General features: G+C 43.5%; 1 protein-coding gene across 1 annotated transcript in view; it reads right to left on the minus strand.

Annotated features, from left to right (window-relative positions):
* PAWR (pro-apoptotic WT1 regulator) overlaps positions 1–20,232 on the minus strand; it is a 118,999-nt gene that overhangs the window by 17,281 nt on the left and 81,486 nt on the right. The window contains exon 4 of the mRNA XM_038756062.1: positions 760–794. Coding sequence (XP_038611990.1) covers positions 760–794 — 35 coding nt within the window. The remainder of the gene's footprint in view (positions 1–759; positions 795–20,232) is intronic.

Consider the following 20,232-nt stretch of genomic DNA (forward strand, 5'->3'; position numbering starts at 1 on the left):
GACTGACTGGGGCTCTAGCTTTTGAAGCCCCTTCTGCTCAGTTCTCTACTCACCCAAGAGAGGTGGACTTGGGAACTTTATGGAGCTGACTCACAAAGGCAGCTGGCCTCAGGTAAACAGTGCTGTGGGGCTGAGGGTGGTGCGAATACACGGTTCATATCCAAGTGCAAGGGTGATGCAGAAAGGAGAGGGAGAAGAGGAAATGAGGGTATTGTTAGGGAGGGGGGACAATGCTATTAAGTGGTGGGAACCTTCTTTCTTGGTTATGAAGCTGCTAAAGAAAAGCTGCAACAACGCAAGCCCATCTCACTCATGATAATGTCTACTAGCAACCACTTTTCTTTTCCAAGTAGGCAGCAATACAATAAAATGAGATTTTTTTTAGACCAAACAGTTGAATAACAATAAGAATATAAGATTACGTCGGATCTGTGATGTAACCTATAAAACATTCTACTGCTATGCACGTGTTTCCACGGACATAGGCCCTTATGTCAGGTGTCGTGCTTTTGACACTATCTGGTTTGGCCGATCAACTTCAGGAAGGTTCTCTGGGTTTGCAATGAGGGCCTGCTCAAGACCACCGGTGAAATCCAGATGAAACAGATACATAAGCAGTTTAATAAGGACCACAGTAAAAGGAGTGTTACACATACTTGTACTCTCCCAACCACTTAGTACAATGCTCTGAACACAGTAAGCACTCAATACCACTGATTGAATGTTATTTATAAAATGGGGCTGATATTGAAGTCTTACCTTTTATATCTGCTTGAAAGTGTCCTGGATGAGTCCTGCGTGGAAATGAAAAAGAAAAGCATTTTATTTAATTTTATATAAATACTTATATAGCCATTCTTCATTGTCATCCTCGACTCCGCTCTCTCGTTCACCCCTCACATCCAAGCCGTCACCAAAACCTGCTGGTCTCACCTCAGCAACATTGCCAAGATTCGCCCTTTCCTCTCTATCCAAATGGCTATGCTGCTCATTCAAGCTCTCATCCTATCCCGTCTGGATTACTGTATCAGCCTCCTCTCTAATCTCCCATCCTCCTGTTTCTCCCCTCTTCAATCCATACTTCATGCTGCTGCCCAGACTGTCTTTGTCCAGAAGCGCTCTGGGCATGTTACTCCCCTCCTCAAAAATCTCCAGTGGCTACCAATCAACCTACGCATCAGGCAGAAACTCCTCACCCTCGGCTTCAAGGCTCTCCATCACCTCACCCCCTCCTACCTCACCTCCCTTCTCTCCTTATTCAGCCCAGCCCGCACTTTCTGCTCCTCTGCCGCTAATCTCCTCACTGTGCCACATTCTCGCCTGTCCCGCTGTCGACCCCCGGCCCACGTCATCCCCCTGGCCTGGAATGCCCTCCCTCCGCACATCCACCAAGCTAGCTCTCTTCCTCCCTTCAAGGCCCTACTGAGAGCTCACCTCCTCCAGGAGGCCTTCCCAGACTGAGAGCCCTCCTTCCTCTCCCCCTCCTCCCCATCCCTATCCCCACTGCTTTACCTCCTTCCCCTCCCCACAGCATCTGTATATATGTATATTTGTTTGTATGTATTTATTACTCTATTTATTTGTACATATTTATTTTATTTTGTTAATATGTTTTCTTTTGTTCTCTGTCTCCCCCTTCTAGACTGTGATCCCACTGTTGGGTAGGGACTGTCTCTATATGTTGCCAACTTGCACTTCCCAAGCGCTTAATACAGTGCTCTGCACACAGTAAGCGCTCAAATACGATTGAATGAATGAATGAATCTTTGTGCAGAAACGCTTTGGGCATGTTACTCCCCTCCTCAAAAATCTCCAGTGGCTACCAGTCAACCTACGCATCAAGCAAAAACTCCTCACTCTTGGCTTCAAGGCTCTCCTCTCCCCTCCTCCTCTCCATCATCTCGCCCCCTCCCACCTCACCTCCCTTCTCTCCTTCTACAGCCCAGCCCGCACCCTCCGCTCTTCTGCTGCTAACCTCCTCACTGTGCCTAGTTCTTGCCTGTCCTGCCGTCGACACCCGGCCCATGTCCTCCCCCTGGCCTGGAATGCCCTCTCTCAGCACTTCCGCCAAGCTAGCTCTCTTCCTCCCTCCAAAGCCCGAGAGCTCACCTCCTCCAGGCCTTCCCAGACTGAGTCCACTTTTCCCCCTCCTCCTTCCCACCCCCCCGGCCCTACCTCTTTCCCCTCCCCACAGCACCAGTATATATGTTTGTACAGATCTATTATTCTATTCATTTTACTTGTACATATTTACTATTCTATTTATTTTGTTAATTATGTGCACCTAGCTTTACTTCTATTTATTCTGATGACTTGACACCTGTCCACATGTTTTGTTTTGTTGTCTGTCTCCCCATTCTTAGACTCTGAGCTCATTACTGGGAAGGGACTGTCTCTATATGTTGCCAACGTGTACTTCCCAAGCGCTTAGTACAGTACTCTGCACACAGTAAGCGCTCAATACGATGGAATGAATGAATGAATGAATTCAGGCAGCAATGTGCAGTACAGATTGGAGTGGGTAGAAACTGGTGGCAGTGAGAGGGGCTGTGACAACAGCCTAGCCACACTATAACCAGGGAGGTAACTGTTCTGATGGAGAGGATTGGGCAGACACGGAAGTGCTGCTTAGGAAAAAACAAGTGAGGCAGCATCCGTAGCTGAGTGCAATCTATCAACGGTATTTATTGAGCATTCACTGTGTACAGAGCACTGTACTAAGCGCTTGGGGAAGGACAATGCAGCAGAGCTGGCAGACGTGTTCCCTGCCCACAATGAGCTTGTTAAGTGGACAGATGAGGAGATCTGGAACGGAATAAGGGGCTAAAATTCTAATATTCAGTCAGTCAATTGGATTTATTGAGTGTTTACTGAGTGTAGAGCACTGTACTAAGCGCTTGGGAGAGTACAATACAACAAAAAGACACATTCCCTGCCCTTGACGAGCTATGTTCAATAATTAGGTTATTAGCCAGATAAGAAGGGTAGATATGCTCATTTAAGTCCTTGGCATTTACGGAGCATGGCAAATTTAAATTTTTCATGGGTCAGATATGGATTATGGCATAAAAAGAAGACTTCTGGGTTCCTGCATTTTAAAAATGCTTATCAAATGCTTATCAACAGAATAAATAACTCAATTGCCAAGAACCTAAAAAAACCTAGCCACGGTGACAAAGAGGTGAATGGAAATCCCTGCCACATAAATAACTGTGTTGTTTGTTAAGTGCTGACTATGTTCCTCTAGACTGTAAGCTCACTATGGGCAGGAAATGTGTCTGCTCTATTGTACTGTTGTCTCCCAAGTACAGAGCCCAGTGCTCGGCACACAGTAAGTACTCAATAAATACGATTGATTGATGTGTCAAAAACTATTCTAAGCTCCAGAGTAGACCCAGATTAATCACTTTGTATCAGTCCCTGTCCCACATGAGGATCATAGTCCAAGTATGAAGGAGAACAGGTACTTAATCCCCATTTTACAGATGAGGAAATTGAAGTACTGTGCAGTTAAGTGACTTGCCCAGGGTCATACAGCAGCTAAGTCGCAGAGCTAGGATTAGAACCCAGATCCGGACTCCCAGGCCTGTGCTCTTTCCCCTAGGCCAGGTCATGGAACAGAAGCAACCCCGAACCAGCATCAGATCCAATCAGTGGGTGACGGTTGTGGGGGCTCTGAGGATGACAACACAAAGGGATTTCTGGATTGCCTAGTGGATACAGCACGGGCCAGGGAGTCAGAAGGACCTGGATTCTAATTCTGACTCCACCACTTGCCTGCTGGGTGACTTTGGGCAAGTCGCTTTACTTCTCAGTGCCTCAGTTACCTCATCTGTAAAATGGGGATTAAGACTGTGAAACCCATGTGTACCTCATCTGTAAAATGGGGATTAAGACTATGAGCCCCATGTGGGAAAGGGACTGTGTTCAACCGGATTTTCTTGTATCTACCCCAGCACTTACTACAGTGCCTGGCCCGCAGTACGAGTACAAATGCCCTTGAAAAAAAATTCAGCAAGAGACATCCCCAATTTAGTTGAAATTATCTGTAAGGTGCTGATACAGAGACTCCCCAAGGCACCTGGCTGGGTGCCAATTGATGAACTGAGTTGAGATGGGTGGGAAAATCCCCTTCCTTCGTGGTTCAGATGATGGGCACAGGCTTGAATCTCATCACCAAGGGTCTCCCTCCCTTCAGGCAGAGGTGGAGTGGAGGCATGCTTCTGTCAGCTGAATGAGGGCTCATGGAGAGCAGGAATGTGGAGCACACGGAAGCTCGTCTGCAACCCGTCCAATTTTTAAGGTTGCTGACGATGGTATTTCTTAAACACTTATTAAGTACTAAGCACTGTACTACGCGCAAGGGAGGATACGAAATAATCAGATCAGACACGGTCCCTGTCCCACACTGGGATCACGGTTTAACTGAGAAAAAGAACAGAGCTTGGGTTGGAAGTCAGAGGACCTGGGTTCTGCTCCCGGCTCAGCCACTTACCTGCTGAGTGACCCTGGGCAAGTCATTTAACTTCTCTGTGCGTCAGCCTCCTCACTTGTACAATGGGGGTTAATGTCTGATCCCCCTTCTACTGAAACTGTGAGCTCTGGATGGGAAAGGGACTGTGTCTGAGCTGATGAGCTTGTATCTACCCCATTGTTTAGTACTGGGCTTAGACCACTGTTTAAGTGCTTGGCCATTATTATTACTATTATCATTATTATTATCATTATGCCTCCATTTTACATTTAAGGATACCAGGACACAGAGAAGCTAAGTGATTTGCCCAAGGTCACATAGCAGTCAGGTGGGGAAGCCATGCGACCTCAGGAAAGACAGTGAACAGCTCTTTTAAAAATGGTATTTGTTAGGCACTCAATAAGTGCTAAGGTAGTTAATAGGGTTGGACACAGTTCCTGCCCCACAGAGGGCTCACAGATTTAATCCCCATTTTACAGAAGAGGTAACTGAGTTAAGTGCCTTTCCCCAGGTCACACAGCAGAAAAGGTGTCTGACTCCCAGGCCTGTGTTCTTTCCACTTGGCTATGCTGCTTCTCTATCAGGAGATGTGGGCTCTAGTCCTCACGTTCAGGCCTGAGCACTTTCCATAGGGCCTTCTCACCTAGTGGCCAGTTGTTCCAATGGCTAACATTTGTTTCAATAGCATTTTATTGATTTTCAATATTTCAAAGATTCTACAATACCAAAAATCGATAGCCTTACAAATCATCGCTCAGTCAGCTAAGATACAGCTCCCTCTGACCTGATTGACGAATCAGTGATAATGACTTGGTTAACCTGATAGCGATTGGAAATCTGACAGTAAACAGGCATGGCATCTAAATTCAAAGCCAGCTTTTTGATGACCTGGAGATCATGGCTCACTGGAAAGAGCACGGGCCTGGGTGTCCAAGGACCTGGCTGCTAATCCCAGCTCTTCTGCTTGTTTTATGTGTGACTTTGGGCAAGTCACTTCACTTCTCTGTGCCTGTTACCTCATCTGTAAAATGGGGATTAAATCCTCTTCCGTCTGACTTAGACTGTGTTCAACCTGATCATCCTGTATAATAATAATAATAATGATGGTATTTGTTAAGCGCTTACTATGTGCAAAGCACTGTTCTAAGCGCTGGGGGCATACAAGGTGATCACGTTGTCCCACGTGGGGCTGACAGTCTTAATCCCCATTTTACAGATGAGGGAACTGAGGCACAGAGAAGTTAAGTGACTTGCCCAAAGTCACACAGCTGACAATTGGCGGAGCCGGAATTTGAACCCATGACCTCTGACTCCAAAGCCCGTGCTCTTTCCCAACACTTAACACAGTGCCTGGTACATAGTAAGCACTTACACTGTATCGCCCAAGTGCTTAGTATGGTGCTTTGCACACAGTAAGTGCTCAATAAATATGATTGAATGAACAAAACAAGCACCATTCAAACCAACTCCCCTGGCCCCAAATGTTTTTAGAGAAATGAATGGGATGGTTTCAATTGCTACTTAAAATGGTATTTGGGAGAAGCAGCGTGGCTCAATGGAAAGAGCACGGGATTGGGAGTCAGAGGTCATGGGTTCAAATCCTGGCTCCGCCAATTGTCAGCTCTGTGACCTTGGGCAAGTCACTTAACTTCTCTGTGCCTCAGTTACCTCATCTGTAAAATGGGGAGTAAGACTGTGAACCCCACGTGGGACTACCTGATCACCTTGTATCCTTGCCAGCACTTAGAACAGTGTTTTACACATAGTAAGCACTTAACAAATGCCATTATTATTATTATTATTTCGTATTTAAAAATTTCTCCAGAGGCTACTCGTTACAATATTTCATGCCTTTCACCCATTTTGTGACTGTCCCCATTGGTTACCTGATGCCAATGAGTTGGCCTGGAAAAGTAGATACTGAATATTTTCATTTTCACATGCTCATTGCCCTGGAATATAATTTGGATGCAAGAGTTTATGCTCTCTGAAACTAAGACATGCTTGTGGTTTCTGAATATTGTTGGCACAGCTTAGTTGTGTAAATATTCAAGCCCATATGGGAGGTGGGACTGTGACCAATGGAGACTGAAAGAACAAGAAACATATTGCAGTAACCCAGCTTCACCATTCAGTCAAGCCACCAATGGTATTTATCATGTGTTTACTATGTGCAGAGCACTGTTCTACACGTTTGGGAGAGTACACTACAACAGAATTAGCAGAGACGTTCCCTGCCCATAACAAAACTGAAATGGAAAGCAAATATTCACAACTGTGTCTAAATAGTGCATGGATGCAAGAACATTCATTCAATCATTCATTTGATTGTATTTATTGAGCACTTACTGTGTGCAGAGCACTGTACTAAGCGCTTGGGAAAGTAACAACAAATGGACAGATTCCTGCCCACAACCAGCTCACAGTCTCCCAAGCACTTAGTACAGTCCTTTGCACAAAGTAAGTGCTAAATACGATTGAAACACGATTGAATACAATAAAGTGACAAACCTTGCTCATGAGCTACTTGGTCCTCTCAAAAGCTCTGTCACTTTAAAGAGTCATTAAGGCTTTCTTTCTCACAAGAAAGTTTATCAATTATGCTGGAGACTTTTAATATGAAGAACAACTTCTAAAGGTACCCAATAAATATTCGATCATATCTAGTCAACCTGAGTGGTTATGAAGAGGGTTGAAGAAATACTAACTTAATTCACTAAGCCAAAGTATAGGTCAGATGTTCTCTGCCTCCACATATGGAAATAGGGTAGATTTGTTTGCTTTAGTTCTTTGATCTCACTCTCAAAACCTTTCTGTCTATGCTGTGTTTTCTAATTACATATTCAATTAAGGGGAAACCTCCTCTAGACAACTACATTTTTCACTGACCCTGCAAAGTTAATACGGTGGTTGTGTTAGCCACAGAACTCTCTAGAAGAGGACTCTCTCTCTCTCTCTCTCTCTCTCCCTCCCCTTCTCCCCCCCACAACTCCTTTCAGTCAATTTATGATATTTAATGAGTACTATATGCACAGCACTGTACTAAACGGTTGGAAGAGAACAATACAATACAGTTGATTGACATGATCCCTGCCCACAAGGAATTAGAGGCATATTAGCGCATAACAGCCATCCAATTTTCAATTATACAGATACTCTATAATACAAATTTTATTTTTTTTTTACATCTTTTGAACACATAATTCCTAGTCTATCCATAATTACACCATCAAAGTGGCATACAACCATGCACTCTCTGTTTTGTAATTATATACATATTAGATATACTTTGTACATGAGTTCTGACATGGATACAATACCATTAGATGAGACAATTTCTGTAGTGCAACTTTCAGCAGCTGATACTTGACTAATTTTAACAGAAAATCCCTCTGACTTTTTCATTTCCAATTGCACTTCATTCAAGTTTGAAAATGGTACTTTCTCCCTATCTTTTCATTTGGTGGAATGTTAATTTAGCATTTGAGGTTGGACAAAAAAAAAACCAAAACAAAAAAAACCCCACATACCATGAGAGAGTATTTTCCTATCTAAGCCTGGCTCTGATATAGATGAATTTCAAGGAAAGAAGTCTAAAAATGCAGAGAAAAAGCTCAAGGTGTGTCAAGGGGAGTTGGGGAGGGGAGGTGGGTAGGGGTGTTCATTAACTAGCACACAGCTTCAGAAAACATTCAACAGTTTCAAGGCTGAAAATGTCTTTGGGAAAGCAATTCATGGGGAGACGTATAGTCTGATAGTAATAATCAGCACTGGTTAAGCAGAGAAACCTTTATCTTGAAGCCGAAAAAAGAACGCCTAAGCATAGCACAAAAGCTCACACTTTGAAAGGTAACTAGGTCAAACAGGAAGTAGCTTCTAATTTTCTTACTTAAAAATTGGCCAGAATTAAGGAAACAGAAGCACCTTGAAAAAATGACCTTCAATTTTCCACAAATTCTTCTACCAAAATGAAATGAAGTACTGTCACTGAATCCCATGGAACAGACACTGAAAGAATTCCTTTGAGGTGGGTATCAAGTAAAGGACAAAAAAAAAAAAATGAAGTGAATTGTTATCTCACAAGACTTGGACGTGATTTTGGAGGACAAAACGTGATTTGACACCTTAAATGCCAAACTGGAAAGCATGGGAAATATGCAGGAAGTGGTTTTCTGTTCATGATCGCAGCTGTGTGACCTTGGGCAAGTCACTTAACTTCTCTGTGCCTCAGTCACCTCATCTGTCAAATGGGGATGAAGACTGTGAGCTCTACATGGGACAACCGGATTACCGTATATCTCCCCTGGTGCTTAGAACAGCACTTGGAACATAGTAAGTGCTTAACAAATACTAATAATAATGTATTATTATTACAATTGAACTCATAAAACACCTAAGGAGGGGAAAATTTACATCATGAAATACGAGTGTATAAGTGTATAGAAAAGGACAGAAATGAAAAGATGTCTTTAAATGGCCCCCATTCTCTGTTTATCTTTCCCCCGTTACACAAACTAGGTCAACTTTACCTAAAATAAACATTTCCCAAAAACATCCTTCCTCACATATCTCCTCCGCTCCTCAAAAAGTATCAGTGGTCTACCCATTCCTCTCAGCATCATGCAGAAACAACTGTGTTAACTTTTAGGCACACCACAAGTGGTCGCCCTCCTACTTCTCTATTCCAAGAACTACGGCATTCCATTTTGCACCCCCAATTCCTCATAAGCTTATCTACTCAAAATGTCATCATTTCTCTTCTCACCTACCCTTCCCACTGTCTGGAACTCCTCCCCTTTCAAATCCACCAGACTGAAGCTTTCCCCAATCCATCAGTCATATCAAACGTATTTATTGAGCGCTGTGTGCAGAACACTGTACTAAGCACTTCAGAGAGTACACTATAACAGAGTTGGTAGACACATTCCCTGCCCACCCGGAGCTTACCATCTAGAGGGGGAGATAAATATTAAAATACAATATGGATATGTACTTTAAGTGCTGTGGGGCAGAGGATAGTGTATATAAATGGTACAAATTCCGGTAGAAGGGCGATGCAGAAGGGAGAGGGTGTGGGAGAAATGAGGACTTAGTTGGGAAAGGCCTCTTGGAGGAGATGTGCCTTCAATAAGGCTTTGAAGATAGGGAGAGTGGTGGTATGTAGTGTAGGAAGGGGGAGGGAGTTCCAGGCCAGAGGCAGAACATGGTCAAGGGATCATTCATTCATTCATTCGTATTTATTGAGCGCTTACTGTGTGCAGAGCACTGTACTAAGCGCTTGGGGAGTACAAATTGGGACTCCTCCTCAGCCTCCCACTGCCTTAATAATAATAATAATTGGAGTAAGTGGAGCAGCGAGATAGATGAGATCGAGGTAGAGTGAAAGAATGTGGGCTGGGTTGTACTAGGAAATCAGCCAGATAAGACAGGAGAGGGCAAGGTGATGGAGTGCTTTAAAGCCAATGGTGAGGAGTTTCAGTTTGATATATAGGAGGATGGGCAACCGCTACAAGGTCTTGAGGAGTGGGGAAAGGTGGACTGAATGGTTTTATTTATTTTTTAATCATCTGGCAGCAGAGTGAAGTATGGACTGGAATAGGGAAAGAAAGGAAGCTGAGAGGTCAGCGAGGAGGCTGATGCAGTACTCAAGGCAGAAGAGTATTAAATGCTTGGACCAACATACTAGCAGTTTGGATGGAGAGAAAAGGACAGATTTTAATGATGTAATAATAGCTTCTGTTATTATTAGGGAACTTGTCTATCAACTCTGTTATACTGTAGTCTCCCAAGCTCTTAGTACAGTGCTCTGCACACATTAAGCACTCACTAAATGACTGACTGATTGATAGTGGCATTTATTAAGCTATGTGCCAGGTGCTGTACTAAGCACTGGGGTAGATAAACAATAAGGTCCCCCATGGGGCTCTCAGTCTAAGTAGGAAGGAGCACCGGTACTGAATCCCCATTTTGCAGATGAGGGAACTGAGGCACAGAAGTTAAGTGACTTGCCCAAGGTCACATTGCGGCTAAGCGGTGGAGTCAGAATTAGAACCCAGGTCCTTAGACTCCCAAGCCTGTGCTCTTTTCACTAGGCCATACTGCCTCTCCATCAGGATAAAACTGGGTAAAAAAGGCAATTAAGAGGGAGACAGGTGGCTGTCTGGAATCGTCTTTCATGGAATTTTTTAAATTAACATTTTAGCTTAAAAGCAAAGATCGTTCTGACTGTTCTTAGACTGTGAGCCCCATGTGGGACACGGACTGTGTCCAATCTGATTATCTTTATCTAGCCCAGTGCTTACTACAGTATTTGGCAAATAGTAGGTGCTTAGCAAGTATTAGTACTATTATTATGTAATTAATTTCACAGTAATAGGCAAGGAAGGAGGGCTAGCCATCTAGCCACTTTCCTACACCCGGCCCATGGCAGCAGGGCTTGAGAGCTAAGGCTAATCAGAATCCTCCCCTCATAGCCCTCCTATTTTATAAACAGTGAAAGCACATTCCAATTGGCCCCAAAGCAGGAAGTAACTGCCAAGACTGGGAAGACAATCAAATGCAACTCAAGTGAGCCATTGTTCGGTTCTGGCACCTGCCAGGTGGGATTTTTCAGTCATGTCTTATTCAGCTCAGCCACAAAAACCTAGGCACAGGGAAACCCCTTCCTCTGAGTTCTTCTGAGTTGCAGGGCACATTCTTTTGAAATATTATGCTGGTTAAATTACTTTTAGGTCAGGAAGGCAGCACAGAAACATAACTCTCCCTTTTTTGGTTCGGTGAGCTTTTTTAGGAAGCCCAAAGAAATCACCAAGATAAATTTATTTATTTCAGTCCCAGAATGCCCATCTAGCCCTTAAGAGTATACAAGTTTCACATTTGTTTTTTCACTACTTGGTCATTAATGTTACTGCAATCCAAGTTCCAGGAAATATTACAATAAAAATACAAGAATTGAGCTTTCTAGAACTCATTCATTCATTCAATCATATTTATTGAGCGCTTACATCTGCAAAACACTGTACTAAGCGCTTGGGAGAGTACAATATGACAAATAGACACATTCCCTTCCCACAACAAGCTCAGAGTCTAGTGGGGGAAACAGACATTAATATGTGTGAATAAATAAATTACAGATATACACTTGTGTGTTGTGGGAATGGGAGGGAGGATGAATGAAGGGAGCAAGTCAGGGGGATGCAGAACAGAGTGGGAGAAGAGGAGGGCTTCTAAGAGGGAGAGAGAACAGGCAACTAGTCCCTACTTTACAGATGAGGAAACCAAGGAAAAGAGAAGTTAAGTGACTTGCACAAGGTCACCCAACAGGCAAGTGGCAGAGCTAGGATTAGAACCCAGGTCCTGACTCCCAGGCCTGTGCTCTTTCCACTAGACCATGCTGCTTCTTTTCATCTTGTATAAAACTCCAGGAATACATGAGAACAAACAAGATTGTCAGGATAAATGAGAGTCTCAACTATGAATTTCTTGGCTGTTGAATATTCCACACAGACCCACAGAGTTACTGCATGTCATTTTTGTGCTGACCAAAAAAATACATACACATAAACTGGTGTGTAATTATGAAAAGATACATAATAGGTCAATTAAATGTTAGTCAGTGGTATTTCCATACAATCCTGGAAAGACAACTTATGTATAAAGTTTAGTCACCAAAAGTACATCTTATTAAATACAGATGATGAAAAGTGTAACACATTTCATATTAACTATTTCCTACAAAACTCAGGGAAAGGTTAGTGGTTAATCAGGAATGCAACACAGTGAGACAAACACAGAAAGTGACAGATACACAGTCTCTCTCTCTCATCCTAATAATAATTATGGTATTTGTTAAGCGCTTTCTGTGTGTCAGGCACTTTACTAAGCACTGGGGTGGACACCAGCAAATCGGGTTGGACATCAGTCCCTGTCCCGCATAGGGCTCACAGTCTTCATCCCCATTTTACAGAAGAGATAACTGAGGCACAGAGAAATGACTTGCCCAAGGTCACGCAGCAGACAAATGGTGGAGCTGGGATTAGAATCCATGACTTTCTGACTCCCAGGCCCTTACTCTATCCAATACACCATGCTGCTCCCCCCACCCTCCTCTCCCCCACACCCAACACCTACTACATAGGCTAGGGCTTTGATCTAAGGAAACCACCCCCTAGAGCCTCAATCTCAGACTGGAGTTTCCAGCAATAGTGGTGATACCTGAAAGGGCCACAGGTGACTGTTTCTCATGGGCTGCACTCAATCCAACATGTGTTTGTTTATTGAACAACTGAGTGCTCAGGACCACCCTAAACACAACAGTAGGAAGTGGCACATATTCCACACCCTACGCAAGGTACTTAGAGAGACAGATAAAAATGATTTACAGACAGGGAAAGACAAGAAAGAACAAAGGTAAAGGAAGCAATACAAACATATCAGGAAAAAAGGTTTGAGCTTTCTCCTGTGGAAGAAATTTCTATGTGTTGTGAGCATGCCCTCCTAAGGACTTTGTTCAAGAAAACACCTCTTATTTGTTTTCCCAAAGAAACTTGCTTACATATTTGCATATTTAGATTGTGGTGCATCTATTTGGAATTTTTTTGTAGTTCTCCCTCCTGCTTTTCCTTTCTGCCTGTTGGAATGAAAGCCTCGTGTGTTTCAATCAGTCATTTATTGACTGCTTACTTTGTGTATACCACTGTACTAAAGCACCTGTGACAGTACAAAAGCATAATCAGACAGGCCCCCTGCCCTCAAGGAGCTTACAATCTAGTGGGGGAAACACAAAAATAAATTACAGGTAGGGATGGTGTGAGTACCCCAAGTGCTTAGATGAGAAGTGGCAAGGCCTAGTGGAAAGAGCACAGACCTGGGATTTAGAGGACCTGGGTTCTAATCCTGGCTCCACTGCTCATCTGCTGTGTGACCTGGGGCAAGTCACATCTTTTCTGTGCCTGAGTTACCTCACTCTCCTATGAATCTACACCTTGCCATGGCAGGAGAGTTTGCGTACACTGATGAAGCTTAGAGCTATCCCATATAGGGTTACAGAGAAGAAGCGTGGCTCAATGGAAAGAGCATGGGCTTGGGAGTCAGAGGTCATGGGTTCAAATCCTGGCTCCACCAATTGTCAGCTGTGTAACTTTGGGCAAGTCACTTCATTTCTCTGTGCCTCAGTTCCCTCATCTGTAAAATGGGGATTAAGACTGTGAGCCCCAAGTAGGACAACCTGATCACCTTGTAACCTCCCAAGTGCTTAGAACAGTGCTTTGCACATAGTAAGTGCTTAACAAATGCCATTATTATTATTATTATTATTATTATCATTATTATTATTATTACCCATAATGGAAAGGTCTAAGCCGAAGCATCAGACAAAGCTGATTCACCTGTGTTGGGTGGCAGTGGCCTGGGAAAGAGTCAAAGGCAGATGATCAAGTGATCGAATTATTGATCAAAGACAATGTCAGACACTCAAGTTTTTACTGCGATGAAGAAGGCAATGGTAAATCACTTCCATAATTTTACCAAGAAAACTCTGAGGAAACACATACCAGAATGACTTTATGACATAAGATGGGATGTTCTGGAAAGGGTGTGTCCATGGAGTTGCTATGGATTGGGAACAATTCGACGGCATTTGAAGAAGAGTTGCCTCATCTGTAGAATGGGGATTGAGACTGTGAGCCTCAGGGGGACATGGACTCTGTCCAACCTGATTATCTTGTATCTAAGCCAGTGCTTAGTACAGCACACAACACAAAGCAAGTGCTTAAATACCATTAGGTGCCTCGGAAGTTCTGAAATGAGAATAGGGAAATAAGGCGGGAGATGAGAAAATAATCGGGGAAGGCCTACTGGAGGAGATGCTGCTTCAGAAGGGCTTTGAAGATGGGGAGGTGAGGGACCTTCTACATGTGAAGGGGAAGGGAGTTCCAGGAAGATGGGAGGGTGGGAGCACGGGGTCGCTGTTGAGAGCGAGGAGAATGAGACACCGTTGCCTTACAGAACCGATTATCTGGATGCATTTGGTGGGTCAGTTCAATCCTTTAGGGATTCTCTCCTAACGCCTACAGGAGATCTGCTGGCACCAGGTCAGTTAGATCCGCTGGCTTTGTCTCATGATCTTGACGATAATCATCCTTTGAGAAACATTTTTCCAGGCATGTGACATAACACACAAGCTGGACATGCGTGGCCTGCCGAATCATGCCTGTTCCAAGAGTTTTGGGGGCATGAAACCCTAGTATCATTACACTGCAGTTTCAAAGCTGAATTCCACCATTCTTGGTCATGTCATCCCCTAATCCAGTGAGTGTGTGTTCTACTATTCCTAGAACTTAAGAAGTACCAATCTACACACCCTATTCATTTCCTTACTAGCCCAATCCATTTTTTCTTCCTCTTCCAATCCCTGTTATAATTAACCGTCCTCTAACTAAAAATTAGGGTCTACAGGCCTTCCCCAACATCAATCGATCAATCAATGGTATGTATTGAGCATTTACTACATGCAGAGCACTGTACTAAGTGCTTGGGAGAGTGCAGTACAACAGAATTATCAGTCACGTTTCCATTAGCTAATGAGATTCTTGAGTGTGGGGCTGTGTCCTTTTTACCAACAATACACTTGTCCAAGTGCTTAGTATTATTGATTAAATGTTCTCGGACAACATTACAGATAGCAGTTTGCCAATGAGTTTACGAAGGGCAATAATTACATTGCCAACTGAGTTGTATTTTATACACAAAATCGGTCCCAGGGGAGAAACACCTGGATTAATTACCCAAGGCCATCTAGTTTTCATTAATGCAACTTGTTTTCGACAGTACTTTAATGCAGCGATGTCATAGAACAATTGTTCTTTGGTTCAGGGAGATGTTACACAAATGCTACGAATGTCCCTTAATACAAATGGCTTAGATCATTCTTTAGGTCAAAAGTAAGCAAGTCTCAAAAAGGTTTCTTAGTGGGAAGTCATGAAGTAAAACTACTGTCTGCATTCCTAAGAGTTTTTTTCAACTGAGTCATCACTTGGGACAATAGTTAGGTTCTCTACGGTGATTTCCACAGTGCCTACCTAGTAGATGTAATACAGTCAATCACTGATTCACTGAAATTTTGGCTGGGTCAAATCATAACTTGTCTACAGACATGTATTTAAAATCTCACCACAAATTATGTCAAACACTTTGATGTTAGGAATGTCAAACTCATTCCTGTGGATCAGCCCCACATGCAGTTATATACCTCTACATGCACCACACTAATTGTGCAAAAGTTCTAATAATCTCTTTAAAATTACAGCAATTTATCTAATTGTATTACTGAAGAGAAAAGCAATGAACCTGGTGAATGAAACCATATTCTTTTCTCAGAGAAACACTGTTAGTAGGTGATTAATCATTCTTTCAGTCTTATTTATTGAGCACTGACTGCATGTAGAGCACTGTACTAAGAGCTTGGGAAAGTACCGTATAACAATAAACAGTGACATTCCCTGCCTGGAACGAGGTTAGGCAGAGGTTCAATACTGACGGGCAAATAAGGCAGAAACAGATGACAGGTAATGAGGAGGAAAGAGGTCAAGACTAGCAGACCAGACCAATCCCGAAGGCGATGCCAAAAAACAAAGGAGAGCCAGAAACTCACCCAAAAGACCCTTTCTTCAGGGAAGAGAAACAGAAGAAAGATCTAGGCAACTGCCTCCCAACACCCACTTCTGCCAAGCACCTAAACATCCTGTTCTTAACTGAGGGGCAGCCACTGATGCTCCTCTTCCAGGTTAACCACCCCGGGGGCTTCAAGATCCGCACGACCCCCAGGATCATGCAGAACAACTGCAGAAGCAGCACCTTCAGCCTGGAACAGGAACAAGGAGTCAAGAGGCCTTCAGAATTTGGGGAGAGGCACCTACATTGAATCTTTCTTTTCTTCCGTCCCTGCTCCGATCTGCTGTCCTGCTTGTTCACGATACTTCACAAGAGTTTGACATGCTTACTTTGTTATTCTGTTTGCTCTCCTAATATGAGTGTTTTCATCACATGTTTCGGAGGACGCTTCAGTAGAATTAGGAAATGGGCACTAAAGTCTGAAGAGATGCGATGGGATGGATGCACATGGTTTTGATAACGACATGAGTACTAAAATGCAAATTCTCTTTAATGTGATGATCTTCAAGAGGCTTAACCCACACATTAGAGAGTAGCTGTATTCATCATTTATTATTATATATTCATTCATTAAGTCTGTCAGCCAGTCTTGGTCATGTCATCCCCTAATCCAGCAGCGTGGCTCAGTGGAAAGAGCACGGGCTTTGGAGTCAGAGGTCATGGGTTCAATTCCCGGCTCCACCAATTGTCAGCTGTGTGACTTTGGGCAAGTCACTTAACTTCTCTGTGCCTCAGTTACCGCATCTGTAAAATGGGGATGAAGACTGTGAGCCCCCTGTGGGACAACCTGATTGCCTTGTAACCTCCCCAGCGCTTAGAACAGTGCTTTGCACATAGTAAGTGCTTAATAAATGCCATAATTACTATTATTATTATTATTTATTGAGTGCTTGCTGTGTGCAAAGTAGTGCACTAAGCCCTTGGGAGAGTACAATATAAAAATGAACCAACACATTCCCTGCCCATAATTAGCTTACACTCTATAAGAAGAGACCAGCATTAATATATATAAATAAAGTACAGATGAGTGCTATGTCACATTTGTCAACTTGGGTTATAAATTGTAGCTTGTGATTGAATACAATTCACCTACAAGACTGTATGCTTCTTTTGGGCACGGGTTGTGTCCACCAACTCTATTATATTGTACTCTCCCAAGGACTTGATACAGTATTCTGACCAGCATGGCTTAGCGGAAAGAGCACAGGCTTGGGAGTCAGAGGTCATGGGTTCTAATCCTGGCTCCGCTGCTTGTCAGTTGTGTGACTGGGCAAGTCACTTAACTTCTCTGTGCCTCAGTTACCTCATCTGGAAAATGAGGATTAAGTCTGTGAGTCCCTCGTGGGACAACCTGATTACCTTGTATCTACCCCAATGCTTAGAACAGTGCTTGGCACAAAGTAAGTGCTAAACAAATACCATAATAATAATAATTATTATTATTATTCTCAATAAATACCACTGATCGATTTATTTCCAGCTTTTTTTCTGAGTGATTTCTATTTGTGCTGATTTAAGCATCCTGAAATGATAGAAAATGTGACAAAAAAAGGCAAAGACCCTCTTCCCTCAAACTTTTAGTACAAAATTCCCTAGAGGAACAGCCATGATATCAACCAGAGCACACCTAAATCTTCCTGCCTCGATGTATAACTCGCAGTGGACGTGAAGTCCATACGAAGCAGCAGGGCTTAGTGGAAACAGCATGGGCTTGGGAGTCACAGGTCATGGGTTCTAATTCTGACTCTGCCCCTTGTCAGATGTGTGACTTTGGGCAAGTCACTTAAGTTCTCTCTGCCTCAGTTACCTCATCTGTAAAATGGGGATTAAGACAGAGCCCCATGTGGGACAATCTGATAATCTTGTATCTATTCCCACTCTTAAAACACTGCTTGGCGCATAGTAAGCACTTAAATAATGCCATCATCATTATTATTATTGAAAAGCTCAATCAAGTCATTTATCTGAGTGGCCAAACTCCCAGCTCTTTTTAGAACAGTCTTGAGGTCGGGGTGTTGGACACCGTGTAAACCTACTGCTCATGCCGGTGGTTCTGTCAAATGACTCTTCCCCCTCCCACAAAACATGGGCAAAAGGAATACTTAACCCTGGCCACTTTCATTCTGCCTTCTGTGCCCCAGGACCTGACAGAAGTCTTGCCAAGTAGAAGGTACAGGGTTAAGTAGAGTACAGGGTCAGGTAGAGTATATGTTGCCAACTTGTACTTCCCAAGTGCTTAGTACAGTGCTCTGCACACAGTAAGTGCTCAATAAATAATTTGAATGAATGAATGAATGAATACAGAAACTGCAGGACTGTGGGTCTTGTCTGGGCAAGCACTGAAACTATTCGCGTAGTAATGGTGCTGTTTGTTAATTGCTTACTATATGCCCAGGCACTTTACTTTGCACTGGGTTGGGTTCAAGCAAATTGGGTTGGTCACAGTCCCTGTCCCACATGGGGCTCACAGTCTCAATCTCCATTTTACAGATGAGGTAACAGGCACAGAGAAGTTAAGTAACTTGCTCAACGTCACAAAGCAGATAAGTGGCAGAGCCAGGGTTAGAACCCCTGGCTCTGGTTCCCAGGCCCGTGCTCTATCCACTATGCCATGCTACTTCCCTTTGGATGTGCGTGGGATAAGTGGTCCCCTGCTCAGTTCTCTGTTTCAGAGCTCTGTACTGCATGGGAAGGCATAGGATGGCTGACGTGCTAGTTTGACAGAAAAGCTGTCCCGTCCCCTCCATCGGGTTGATAGGAAGGGTGATTGAGTGGATAGAGCATGGCCCTGGAAGTCAGAGGACCTGGGTTCTAATCATGGTTCCACCACTTGTCTGCTCTGTGACCTTGGGCAAGTCACTTAACTTCTCTGTGCCTCAGTTACTTCATCTGTAAAATGGGGATTAAGACTGTATGCTTTATGTGGGACAGAGACTGCGCCCAACACAATTATCTCATATCAAGCCAAATGCTTCAAACAGAGTTTGGCACAGTTAATGCTTAATAAATGCCTCAAATGCCACAATTATTACTCCCCACCCATCTCCAATTCAGTCTTGGAAGAATGAGGAAACATCAGCAGCAGGCCACCTCGACTTATACATAGCTGTCTGTAGCTGGGTTTGTGATAATAACAATAATTATAATAGTAATGAAAAATATGGTATTTGCTAAGCATTGACTATATGCCAAGCACCATACTTTGTGCTGGGGGAGACAAGATAATCACATCAGACACAGTCCCCATCCCATCTGGGGCTCCCAGTTTATGGAATGAATGTGCGATCCTGAGACACGAGGAGTCTGAACTCAGCTGCTCTAACCGGAATAGTACGAGGAACGATATTTACTAAGTGCTTACTGTCTGCAAAGAATCTGTTTTAACTGCTGGGAATTAATACACAGGTGGGAAGCATCCCATTGCTCTTAATGAACTTATTTTATTATCCTTCATGTAGTTTTTATGTTTTCATTGTTTCATTTTTTCTTATGTGACTAGTGGCAACCTTGCCTCCCCATCCTCCAATCTCCGTCTTCTTAGACTGTGAGTCCCTGGAGGACCAGAGGTCATGTCTCATTCTCAAGAATTGTTACTAGCGCTTAGCACAGTGCTTTGCAAATAGGGGGCCCTTAATAAATACTATTACTACTGGGAGTCAGAGGATCCAAGTTCTAATTCTGCCATGAACCTGCTGTGTGACCTTGGGCAAGTCATATCACTTCCCTGTGCCTCATCTGTAAAATGGTGACACAATCCCTGTTCTCCCTCCTAGGTAGACTGTGAGGTCCATGTGGAACATGATTATCTAGTATAGGTTAAGCACTTAACAATTACCACTATTATTACTCCTTCTCCTCCTCCTCCTCAGGCATATGTAACAGTGGTCTTCCTTGAGTGGTGGTCCCTGTATTTCTAAGTTCATTTGGCCAGGCCACATATGGATGGGCAGTCCAACCCATTCTGTAGCATTACTTGGAAATGACTCCAATGCTTCTGGTTTGACCCAGACAGGTTTGGCTCTCCCAGGGGAGGGGTGGAGTGGTCTAGTGCTAGGGTGATCTGGGCCAAAGGCTGGAAATGGAACAGC

The sequence above is a fragment of the Tachyglossus aculeatus genome, chromosome 14 (genome assembly GCF_015852505.1).
Source record: "Tachyglossus aculeatus isolate mTacAcu1 chromosome 14, mTacAcu1.pri, whole genome shotgun sequence".
NCBI classification, from domain to species: Eukaryota; Metazoa; Chordata; class Mammalia; order Monotremata; family Tachyglossidae; genus Tachyglossus; species Tachyglossus aculeatus.